The sequence below is a fragment of the Ranitomeya imitator genome, chromosome 1 (genome assembly GCF_032444005.1).
Source record: "Ranitomeya imitator isolate aRanImi1 chromosome 1, aRanImi1.pri, whole genome shotgun sequence".
In the NCBI taxonomy this organism is placed as follows: Eukaryota; Metazoa; Chordata; class Amphibia; order Anura; family Dendrobatidae; genus Ranitomeya; species Ranitomeya imitator.
Window position 1 is genome coordinate 636,243,265 of NC_091282.1, and position 12,871 is coordinate 636,256,135.

The 12,871-nt window shown below is 40.8% G+C and overlaps 1 protein-coding gene across 1 annotated transcript in view; it reads right to left on the reverse strand.

The window, feature by feature from the left end:
* Nucleotides 1–699: 699 nt before the first annotated feature.
* The window catches only part of ECM1 (extracellular matrix protein 1), a 41,513-nt gene continuing 29,341 nt past the window's right edge, over nt 700–12,871 (reverse strand). The window contains exons 5-9 of the mRNA XM_069727064.1: nt 9,892–10,223; nt 7,100–7,567; nt 6,640–6,860; nt 4,002–4,089; nt 700–1,406 (exon numbers count right to left, since the gene is read on the reverse strand). Of these exons, the coding sequence (XP_069583165.1) occupies nt 1,248–1,406; nt 4,002–4,089; nt 6,640–6,860; nt 7,100–7,567; nt 9,892–10,223 (1,268 nt within the window). The 3' untranslated portion in view covers nt 700–1,247. The remainder of the gene's footprint in view (nt 1,407–4,001; nt 4,090–6,639; nt 6,861–7,099; nt 7,568–9,891; nt 10,224–12,871) is intronic.

Genomic DNA, 12,871 nt, shown 5'->3' on the forward strand with positions numbered 1-12,871 from the left:
TCTTCAAAGGATGTACCTTGACATATTTCCAAGCAAAACCCGTTTTGATTTAGTTTTCATGTGTTTTTTGTGGCACCGAGAAAAATGGCATGAATCTCGGAAAAAAATGATTAAAGCTGTGAACTAGGAGTCAGGAATGCTTCTAGGGGCGATCCCAATGATTTTCCTGTGTCATTTGAGCAGTGTTTCCATCATTTTCAGACGTTTTTAGACCTTAAAAGGACCCCCGGGGGATCGCGGTAAAAATACTCAGGTCTCCCATAGACTTACATTGGGATCGTTGTTCTGGCCGAGTACCCGAGTGTTCCAATCTGCTTGACCCGAGCATTTTAGTGCTCACCCATCACTAATAATCACCAATTATCATACATTTATCTTATAAAATTTCAATAAGCTATAAAATCCTAAGATGGTAGTACCCCTTTGTTTTTTGCGGCCCTTATCCACCGAAATTATCACCCTTAAACTAATATAGACCCCAGACTAGGACCTCTAAATAAATACAGACCTCAAACTTGACGCTTTAAATTGAGAACTGTTGTTGGACTCCCAGTGAATAAAGCTTATGATTAATAAAGTTTTGTCTGATGCATTATCAATAAGAGAGCATTGAGGAAGTGGAAGTAACGTTTTCCGTGCTCCTCGGGGGCGGAGGAGTCTTCAGTCACACAGTATACACAACACATTGCTGCATCAAAGTGTTTTCTTACATTTCTTTATTACAACTTTGTGTACAAAATAGGAGCCTTGTGTTACCACAACATCTTTTAATTTTACATCAAAATCTTCACTGAAAAAACGTGAAGCCTTAAGTGCTAGATATAGGAGGTTAGAAAAAAAGGAAAAAAAAACTTTCTTGGCATCTGATACTTTTATATTCAGTTGAGCATTAGTCCATGACCATATTGGCAGTGAGAATTGCAAAGCATTATGGGATGTTACCGGCAAATATCTCACATATGTTAGCGCAGGTTTCATCAATTCTTTCACACAGTACAGTTAGAATAATCTTACAAAAGCCACACCCATTGTGCCGCTAATCGCCTAACCCCTCCCACTCACTCAGCTCCTCCCATTAACTCTACGCTACGGATATAATCACACATCACCCTACAGTGCCCTAGAGAGAATATCAAAACTGTAGAAAAAAACTGTAAATGTTAAAATAAAAAAAAAAAGGAAAATTCATGTCCTGGGGCTGGTTGGGCTATATAGATCTGTCCAGTACTCTGTGTGTTGGGACTATCCTATTCCCCCCTGGTTCTGTGTGCCACAGCTACGGAGACGCTCTGCAGGTAGTATGTGAAGCACTGCTCCTGCTCCGGCTCGTCCTTACTACAGCAGTCCTGGGTGTCTTTCCACGAATCTTTCTTGGCTCCACACAAAATCTTCATAAACTTCCCTTTCTGTAAAAGGAAAATAAAAATATTTAAGTTATATTAAAAGTAATATTTTTTTTCTTCTTCTAGTCCGTAGAATGAGGTTAAGTCAGGCGCAATTACGTGAACGCATCATTAGTGTGAAATTTCCACAATCAGTGATGGTTTGTGGAGCCATGTCATCTGCTGGAGTAGGTCCACTGTGTTTTATCAAGACCAAAATCAGCACAGCCGTCTACCAGGAGACTTTAGAGCACTTCATGCTTCCCTCTGCCGACAAGCTTTTTGGAGATGGAAATGTCATTCTCCAGCTGGACTTGGCCCCTGTCCACACTGCCAAAAGTACCAATACCTGGTTTACAAACAACAGTATCAATGTGCTTGATTGGCCAGCAGACTCACCTGACCTTAACCCCATAGAGAATCTATGGGATATTGTCAAGTGGAGGCTAAGAGACACGAGACCAAATAATGCAGATGAACTGAAGGCTCAGCAGTGCCACAGGCTGATCGCCTCCATGCCATGTCGCATTGATGCAGTAATTGACGCAGAAGGAGCGATGACCAAGTTTTGAGTGCATTTACTGAACATATATTTCAGTAGGCCAACATTTTGGATTTTAAAATCATTTTTCAAGTTGGTGTTATAAAGTATTCAAATTTACTGAGATAATAATTTTTGGATTTTCATTGGTGGTAAGCCATAATCATCAACATTAACAGAAATAAACACTTGAAATAGATCACTCTGTTTGTAATGACTCTATACAGGGCCAGAGTCAGCACCCGGCGCACCCGGGCAAGTGCCGGGGCCCTAGCAAGATGGGGGGACCCATTTTGACAAGTGTGACCAACTTTTTATTACTGATGCTGCCTATGCATCGAAACCTTCAAAAAGAACCTGAAGACCCACCTCTTAAGACAAGCCTACAACCTGCAGTAACCACCGATCGACCAAACCGCTGCATGACCAGCTCTATCCTCACCTACTGTATTCTTACCCATCCCTTGTAGATTGTGAGCTTTCGTGGGCAGGGTCCTCACTCCTCCTGTACCAGTTGTGACTTGTATTGTTTAAGATTATTGTACTTGTTTTTACTATGTATACCCCTCCTCACATGTAAAGCGCCATGGAATAAATGGCACTATAACAATAAATAATAATAGTAAAAAGATATAATGTTAAAAAAAAATAAAAAATCGCGCTATTCTCACCTTTCGGTGGCCCCCGCAGCCTTCCCGCTCGTCGCGATGCTCCTGGCAGCTCCCGCTCCTAGTAATGCCTTGCGAAATGACCCCAGATGACGTAGGATCACACGAGACCGCTACGTCATCACAGGTCTTTGTCTCGCAAGGCATTACTGGGAACAGGAGCTGCCGGGAGCAGCAGGCCTGGGCTGGATTCGGGGGCTGCCAGAAGGTGAGTATATAACTATTTTTTATTTTAATTCTTTTTTAACAGGGATATGGTGCCCACATTGCTATATACTACGTGCGCTGTGCTATATACTTCGTGGGCTCAGCTGTGCTATATACTACGTGGGCTGTGTTATATTCTACGTGGGCTGTTATATACTAAGTGGCTGTGCTATATGCTACATCGCTGTGCTATATACTACGTGGCTGTGCTATATACTATGTGGCTGTGTTATATACTACGTGGGCTGCTATATGCTACGTGGCTGTGCTATATATTATGTGGGCTGTTATATGCTACGTGGCTATGCTATATATTACATGGGCTGTTATATGCTATGTGGTTGTGCTATATACTACGTAGCTGTGCTATATGCTACGTGGTCTGTTATATACTACGTGGGCTGTGTTATATGCTACATGGCTGTGTTATATACTGCGCGGGCTGTGTTATATACCATGTGGGCTGTGCTATATACTACGTGGGCTGTGCTATATACTACGTGGCTTTTTTTTGTAAAAAATTAAACAACTGAATGAACATCCTCCAAGGACGGTGATTCCATAATTTTTTCCAGGGATTGTATACGAGTTTTACTTTTTATATTGAAAAACTGAAATAAATTAACTTTTTGATGATATTCTAATTTTGTGAGATGCACCTGTATGTTGAGGTGTCAATCTTGGCAACATTGATATTGGGGACACAATGTTTGAGGGCTGGTTCACGGTTTATGAGTCCGCAAGTTGTTTTACTTCATTTTCACATTTTTTAACCTCTTAGATGTCACTGTCAATCAAGACTGCAGCATTTAAGAGGTTGAACTGCTGCGATCGGCGCTAGCGCTAATAAAAGCGGTCATTCTCAGGTTCCAGGCGTATAATACAGCCAGCACCTGTGCTGTATGGAGTGGCATCACAGAGAGATTCACACATTATATCTGTTATTGTTAGTTTTACTACAGCGTCAGAAGTGAATTTCTGTGCACAGCAGCGCTACAGTCACCAGCGAACTTATGTAATTGCAGCTTCGGACAGCAGAGCAGCATCCTAAATTAATATAATATATTTAGTCGACTATAACAACTGTATGTCTGAGCATTAATCTTCAAGAAATGCTCAGACTTGTAGTTCTCCATGGCTGGAGAGCTGCAGCTTGGAAGTGTTTATGTGATTTTGTAGTTCTTGTTTTAGCCAGACTCGTACCTGTTCTGCGGCGCACAGCAGCTGCTCTTCCACGGGGAGGGAGCAGCACATTTCTCTGAGACTGGACACCAGTAATGGCAGCTGCTTTCTGAGAATGAAAGGGGGGAAAGATTAAAATAAACTTTTAACCCTTCTAGTTTTGAAATACCTCAATCACTTCATTTTTTATTATCAATTAGCAAAATACAAAGTGAATTAATCTAAATCCAAACCAGAATCTCAATTTGCAAACACATGCTTAACATGTCGCTCTCCGCAAGGAGAAACAATACTTCTTGGATCCCGGTCAGACGCCTCTCACTCAGCCAAACCAGATCTCCATTTTGCACTGATGAAGGGCAGTACCCCGAAACCTAGTGTCTGCAAATTGAGATTCTAGTTTGGCTTTTAACCTAAGTCATGTGACAAGGCTCGTTAAAGGGTTGACGTTGACTGTTAGGATTGCTACTTCTAATAGGTGGCACTAGAGTTCTAGTCCTCTTCCTCTCTGAAGGGACAATTTGCATACATCCTAGAGTACTGAAAGATTTAGCAGAGGAAATTGCAGAACCACTATCCAGAATATTAGCAAAATCCTGAAGAACAGAAGTCCCATAGGAATGGAGAAGGGCAAATGTTGTCCCTGTATTCAAAAAATGAAAGAAAATGAAGCCAGGAAATTACAGGCCAGTGAGCTTTACTTCTATAGCAGGAAAGATATTTTAAAAAATTATTAAACAACATGTATGTAAGTACTTGGATAAAAATCCAGTAATTAACCAGAGCCAGTATGGGTTTGTAGCAAACAAGTCATGCCAGACTAATCTAATTTCCTTCTATGATGGAATCACTGACTGGGTGGATCAGGGAGATGCGGTATATATAGTATATCTCGACCTCAGCAAAGCATTTCATAAAGTATCCCATACAATCCTTATTGATAAAATGACCTAGTATGGGAATGACAAGGCTACGGTTAGGTGAATTCATAACTGGTTCAGTGATTGTACTCAAAGAGTGGTAATGAATGATTGAACATCCAATTGGAAGAGTGTTTCAAGTGGGGTACTGTGACAGGATCACTGGCTCCACATGTGAGGGGAGATATGTGCCGTGAAGGTTATTATTCTGCATGATGTGTAACCCATACATTTTTCTCCAGCATGATATGTGCTGAGGGGTTAATCATCAGTTTCCAGGATTTGAGTTTTGTTGTGAGTAGGTGTAAGAGGTGGGCGGGAAGCCTACTCTCCATATCTCCACCTCAAGGGTGTGGTTGGAGGGAGTTAAATGTACAGCTACTGTTTTTTCCCTCTAGTGTGTGTTTTGGAGGAAGGAAGTCTCCTGCCTCAAGCTCCAGTGGGATCTGCAGTGTAGTGTGTCTCAGAAGTCTGGAGCCATACTGTGGAGGACTTTTGTATTGACTTTTTATTTTCATGTATGCCAGCTGGGCTGTTTTGGGTTACCATTTTGACTTTATGGTTTATGAAGCAATGAACCACTGAGAGACTTTAACACCAAGTGTTCCTGTGTCTACCTCAGGGAGCACCTGAGTGAGCAGACCTACCACAGTACCACTGGGCTCTGTCCTGACCCCAGTGTTGTTCAACATTTTTCTAGATTATTTAGATAAGGGAACTGAAGATAAGCTGTCAAATTTACAGACTATGCAAAGCTAGGAGGGATAGCTAACACTAGAGAAGACAGAGAGAGGATTCAGAAGGATCTAGTTAAGCTTGAACAATGGGCAACGACTAATAGAATGGTATTTAACAAGGAGAAATGCAATATTCTACATCTGGGCAAGAAAAATGAAAATTACATCTATAGAATGGGAGGAATAGTACTAAGCAACAGCACGTGTGAAAAAGACTTGGGTATAATAATAGATCACAGACTGCACAAGAGTCAACAGTGTGATGCAGCAGCAAAAAAGGCAAACATAGTTCTAGGATGTAGTAAGAGAACCATAGAGTCTATTTCACCTGAAGCAATTATCCACTCTACTCCTTCTTGGTCAGGCCTCATCTGGAATACTGTGTCCAGTTCTGGGGACTACATTTTATAAAAGACAATATAAAACTGGAGCAAGTTCAGGGAAGAGCTACCAGGATGGTGAGCAGTCCGCAAAGTATGTCCTACGAGGAATGGTTAAAGGATCTGGGAATGTTTAGCTTGCAAAAAAGAAGCCTACGAGGAGACTGAATAGCCGTCTACAAATATCTGAAGGGATGTCACAGTGTGGAGGGATCATCATTCATCATTATTCTCATTTGCACTTCAAACTGTGAGAAGCAATGGAATGAAACTGAAAGGGAGAAGATACAGATTAGACATTAGAAAACTTTTTTGACAGTGGAGGTGATCAATGAGTAGAACAGGCGGCCACAAGAGGTGGTGAGCTTTCCGTTAATGGAAGTCTTCAAACAGAGGCTGGACAGACATCTGTCTGATATGGTTTAGTGACTCCTGCATTGTGTAGGGGGATGGACACGATGATTCTATGATCAAAATGGCAGAATCACTTCACCTCCCAAAATGAAAAAAAAGAATATCAGAGAGTTACATGGACACTAAAGTGGTGAAAAATATAAAAGATGAAAAATCTGGTACTGGGAGTCTTGCACCTGAGAGTCATAGGCTTGGGAGTAGGACTTACTGCTTAGTGAGGAGCTTGGACTCTGCACACAGCTTCTGCAGCACATCCTCCATTATGTTCCCCAGGTTCAGGACCTCCACCTCTCTGTCGTATTCTGGGAACGGAGCCTCGCTGGCGAAGCAGCTGAAAACACTGCTTTGATCTCTCTTCTTGCAGCATTCGTGGTGTTTGGTCTTTATCATCTGCTCTTTGGCACAAAACTTTCCAAGAACTTTTTTCCACTGTGTAATAAAGAAGAAACAACGTCAGAGTGAAATCAACCATTCCCAACATTAAATGGGTATTGCAACACAGCACACAACCTATACTCAGGGGTGGCGCTGTTCTGAAAGAAAGCAGCCATCTTTTTCTAATCCTGGTCATCCTCTTTAACCATTCTTTTATAGTAATACAAATATTCTACAACTCATCAATATCAGATATATGGGTGGGATGTGTATGTAGCACTAATCTTACTGACCCCAGAATGAGCACAGGCCACATCCTCCGTCTTGCAGCATTTCTTGAACTCGCCCTCCATGCGTTGGATGGCTTTGGCACGGCGCACATAGTGATTGTAGCCGTTGTCCGGGAGCATGTTGTCGGAGTACAGTGGGCGATATTTCCTCAGCTTGCAGATGTTCTGGATGTTACCAGATTTGGGTTCTCCAGGAGGGAAGGCCAGCTCTGACAGCTGGTACCTGCTGTCCATATTCTTCTGGCACTTAGGAGAGTTAGGAGGGCAGACATTTATGCTTCGACGACCCCCCACAGCAACAACGTCCTCATCTCTGATTTCCTGAAGAGCGGCCGACGTGACGTACTCTGGGTTGGGGGCCCCATCACTGAAGCAAGTTTCCCTCTGAGATTCAGACTTCCTACAGCAATGGAAATGTCGCGTTTTCACCGAGAACTCTGCATTACAGAAATCCTTTAATGTCTTCTTCCACTAGAAGAGAGCATAAAAATTATCTTCTAAAGCATCCATAAGACTTATATGTACCTATAGAAAGAAAAATGTGTATTATTTCAATACATCTAAAGTAAAAAAAAAATACAAAGCTTGCCATTTTGTGTATGCAGCTTCAGAGCAAATTTATGTGTATCTATAGTTACTCTGCACACTAACCCTTTGAGCAGTCAGATGAAAGGGAGTTAAACATGACAAGGGGGCCTATAGCAGGTGCAGAGGTTGTAGTGGCACCCACCCAGGCCCTAGAACAAGTGCAGAAGTGGTGAAGGATGGGCACAAAAGGTTCAAATCTCCTGTGTTGACTTAAATAAATAAAAATTAAATGAAATTAAAAAAAAGACAAAAATTATGTATTCTGGTAATGCACCTCACTCAGCTGCTCACAGAGGTGGACGAAGGAACACTTCTTGGGTTAATCTTCTGCTGTTTTATTAAAACACGGCATAAACCAGTGCAGGATTTAACAAAATAAACATGACCTTTCTGGCATAATGACAAAACAAAACATAACTTATAGCACAGTCCAGATGTCTACAGCATTCACTCCTCTGGATTCAGTAAACTTCAGCTCCCACTGAAGCTACCACTTGGAGACTTCCTTGTCTCCAAACACACAGCAGAGAAAAAACTCACAGTAGCCCCACTTTAACTTCCCCAGCCACACCCTTGGGAGGAGATATGGTGAGTATCGTCCCACCCACCTCGTACAGCCACTCACAAAAAACCCAACCCTGGCATGGCTGATAAACCCCTCAGCACATAACATGCTGGACAGAAACTTCTGGATTTCACATCACGGAAGATAGCAATCTTCCACACATCTCCCTTCATATACAGCACCAGTGACCATGTCACTATATATGTTATATATACACACACACTTTTGTAATCTTTCAATTATATATAACACCTCTTTTCCCCAATTCAAAGATAGAAAGTATTTGGTATTTCCACCTCCGTAAAAAGTCCAATACATAAAATTATACAGTTATTAACTCCATTAAGTCCAAAGCTGGAGAGTATATTTGGCTTGTGACAACGGCCGCCCCTCACCCAGTATCGCACTTTCACCAGTATTTAGGATGCTGATACAATTGAAAGCAATGATAGAGGAGGGAGTGTCAGCTGACACTCCCTCCACCATCATTACTTCTATGCGTCTGACGTCCCAATGCAGCGGGCGCCATAACATCATTGCAGCGCACACATTGTGCCGAGCAGTGAAGTGCTTCAGAACGGAGCTGAGCAGCGGGGAACTCAGAGAGGTGAGGGTTTTTTTGTTTGTTTTTTTATGTGAGGCCCATTATTCTATTTGGAGGCCTATATTATAGTCATTATTAGTGATGAGCGAATATACTCGTTACTCGAGATTTCCCGATCACACTCGGGTGGTCTCCGAGTATTTTTAGTGCTCAGAGATTTAGTTTTCCTTGCAGCAGCTGAATGATTTACATCTGTTAGCCAGCTTGGTTACATTTGGGGATTCCTTAGCTACCAGGCAACCCCCACATGTACTTATGCTGGCTAACAGATGTAAATCATTCAGCTGCGGCAACAAAAACTAAATCTCCGAGCACTTACAAATACTCGGAGACCACCCGAGCGTGCTCGTGAAATCTCGAGCAACGAGTATACTCGCTCATCACTAGTCTTTATACTATATGGAGGACTGTGAGGGGGGTCACAGTTGTAGAATCATACCGTGATGGGTTCACCATTCTTTGTCAGTGGGGTTGAAGGAGGGGGGTACAGTAGGGTCATCAAACCTCATGTGAGGAGGGTACTGTGGAGGAATTTGCTGTTGAGGTATCTAACTGTGTTTGGGGGGCACTTTTGTTGGAATAAAACTTTATCTGCATTATTCAAGAGTTTTTTATCCTTTGCTATTACATATATATATATATATATATATATATATATATATATATATATATATATATATATATATATATATATATATATATATATATTAGGCCATTGGACCTTTTTCATTAATAAATCTTAGAATAAAATATTGGAAAAATATGTTATGTAAGAGCAGTAAAAAGAAAATGTACATTGTTTGTGGGACAACCCCTTTTAGTTTGTTTCTATATGAAAAGGTTATATATTTGATAAGGAAAAACAGTCTCAATTCTAGACATTTTTTCAATAAATATCAAGGTTGGCCAAACTTTGAATTTTGGCCCTTTTCGTACTTGACGTTGACTTCCCTGCACTAGAGCGACACTTGTCTTCCTCCACCATCATTTTTGGATCATCCAGATCATGTCATTGCATTCAGTGGGTTACATACTTACCAGGTTCTCTGCACACTGGAGTTTGTCAGGTTTTCCACAACATGCGCTGAACCCTTTTTCGAGCGCATTAATAGCATCTCCTTGTCTGCTGAGGTAAGAATACCCTGTACTAGGAAGGTTGTGGAACCCGTATGAGGTTTTTGGACGATTCTTCCTGCAGATATTTCCAATGTTGTCAACATTTGGTCGTCCGGGTGGGAAAGTTTTCAAGTTGTTGGTGGAGGAATCCATCAACTCATCCAAAGGACACGGCTGGCGACCACCGCAAGCAGAGACAGGTCTTCTCCCGCGTGGACTAAGCACAGATTCTTCTGGGATCGAAGACAGCTCAACTATATATATATATATAAAAAAAGAAATATGGAGCTAAATTCGACCTTGATACTATGGACATCCCTCAATATCTTAGCGTTTTGGAAAACCCACCCCTTGGCATTTTTTTCTTTTTAAACAAGCTGCAGTTGGGTGGTGTTGGACTTTTGGGGATCGTAAATTTATGCCAGTTGCACTTAACTAGTAAAATTCCACTAGGGGGAGTCAACTGAATACAGATTTTTTTTTATAAAGTTCAATATATGGACAGTATGCAGTGAGCTCCCCCTAGTGGTGAAGGTAACAAGTCAGATTTTTAGTATCCAACTAAATGCAGGAAATTTGGAGCTGTGCATCATTAAATATGGAGATCTTACAGCAATATAAAATGTAGAACATTTTCTGTAATTCTGGAACTCAGTCCTTTCTCTTTTAGGTGGGGTGTTATGTGAAAAGCCCCCGATGGGAGGGCAATGTACTGGATACAACAGTACATGACCTCATTTAAAGGAAAACTATCAGGTTTTTGTGTTACATTCATTTATTTTGACAATGTTTTTAACTATAATGATCTTTATTTTTAGAAAAAGTAATCTTACAATCTTAAACTCATATTTCCTGAACTTTCAGGAAGAGTTTATCAGTTTCTTTGTCATCAGAGGCAGGATTACAGGTAATCCCTCTATACACAGCTGATAACACAGGATCTACCAATCACATTAGGTGATGTCATAGCTCCCATTTCCTTCATTATGACCACATTAGATGCTTCAAAATAAAAGATAGTGTCAGAATCTGACCACTTAGCTACTGGTATGTACTGTATGTATGTTAATTCATAGTTTTGATGCCTTTAGTGTGAATTTACAATTTTCATAGTCATGAAAATACAAATATTTAAATGAGAAGGTGTGTCTAAACTTTTGGTCTCTACTGTATGTATGTGAAACAGGAAGTTAGATTCAAACTAAGCCCCAGTGGCCAGTGTCAGAATTGCAAGATTTCTAAATTCTAATTCTTAATACAGATTATGATTTGAATGATAATAAAAAAGTTCACAATGTAAAACAAAAAGAAAACAAATTGACACAAAAACCTTATTTAAACAATAGGTAATATTGATATGCTCTTCTTACATGGGGATCTGTTGGCTTAATTTTTTTTTATACACTCTTTATTTAGAAAATGTCAATAATATAACAGCTAACATAGAAAAAACTCAGAAAAAATACATACCATGAGATACGGGCTTCCCAAAACCCTGTCTGATGACAAATGCACACTTAGCAGGATGCAGCAGGCCTCCACTGATAAAGGCTAGGAGCGGCACAGGTGCAAACTACTGATAAAAACAACCACCCCAACCCAACATTGCAGGGGTTGGCTGCCTAGCAGAAAAAATGCACATTGATATAACTCACATAGGACGCAAGTCACACTGATAGGTGCGGTGCACAGTGTCTGTATGCAACCTATTGATGACGCCCCTTGTATTAACAGGCGGGCTGTCCAGTACTATAAAATGCAGCGCACAGTGACAGACGCCCCAGAAAAACCTAGCCAACATAAAGAGGCCTGGCCACATCCTGCAGAAAAGGATATGATATAGTGCAAAAAAATGCATGCATATGATAAATACATACACTATATGAGGTATTGGTTTAATATTTTGGCCAAAATAAAGTAAGCCCGCATCCCAATGTCAAGGGTCACCATAATATTGCGGGTCCTAACACTAATATCAAAAACAGCTAAGTGTGCATTTGTCATCAGACAGGGTTTTGGGAAGGCCGTATCTCATGGTATGCAATAATATAACAGGAAAGGAAAAAAAAAGGGTAAATATTTTCAGAAATAGTAAAAGTATATTAAAACAAACAAACATAAATACGATCGTAATAAACCACAACGATAACGCTTCAAGGCAGCAGATTTGCGAACCAAAATGGTTGTAAGAAGAATTTATTAAAAAAAACAAAACAAAAAAAAAAACAAAACAAGGGGGAGTTGTGCGGAGGGACATGGGAAGGAAAGGGAAGGGTAGGGAGTCAGAAAGTCCTACTTAAAATATAGAGATTAACTAAGCGATTTGGGAGATCACATATGTGAACAAAAAAGAGAAAAAGGGAATAACAAAAGAAATTTGTAGGGAGACAGAAATCAAGGATTACCGGTTGTGCTTATTTGGTGGTCCTCTGAGGTGTTCAACCAGGCTATCCATGCGTTTAGAGTCTTTAGGTTTTTAGATTCTGAAAGTCTAATTTTCTCGTATATACCGATTTGGTTGGATTCTTTTATCCATTCTTTGCAAGTAGGGGTCTCTACATCTTTCCAATGTCTTGCGATAATTATTTTAGCTGCGTTGAGCAGGTGAGGTATCAGTGAGCCTTTTTCAAAGTGTAAATTTGAAGGATCCAGATTGAATAGAATGAAACTTGACGTTAATGGGATGTCTATGTTTAAGGTTTTTTTTATATGCTCACTATCGTTAACGATATCGTTGCTTTTTGTGACGTAGCAACGATATAGTTAAGGAAATCGTTATGTGTGACAGCGACCAACGATCAGGCCCCTGCTGGGAGATCGTTGGTCGGAGCAGAAAGTCCAGAACTTTATTTCGTCGCTGGATCTCCCGCTGACATCGCTGGACCGGCGTGTGTGACACCGA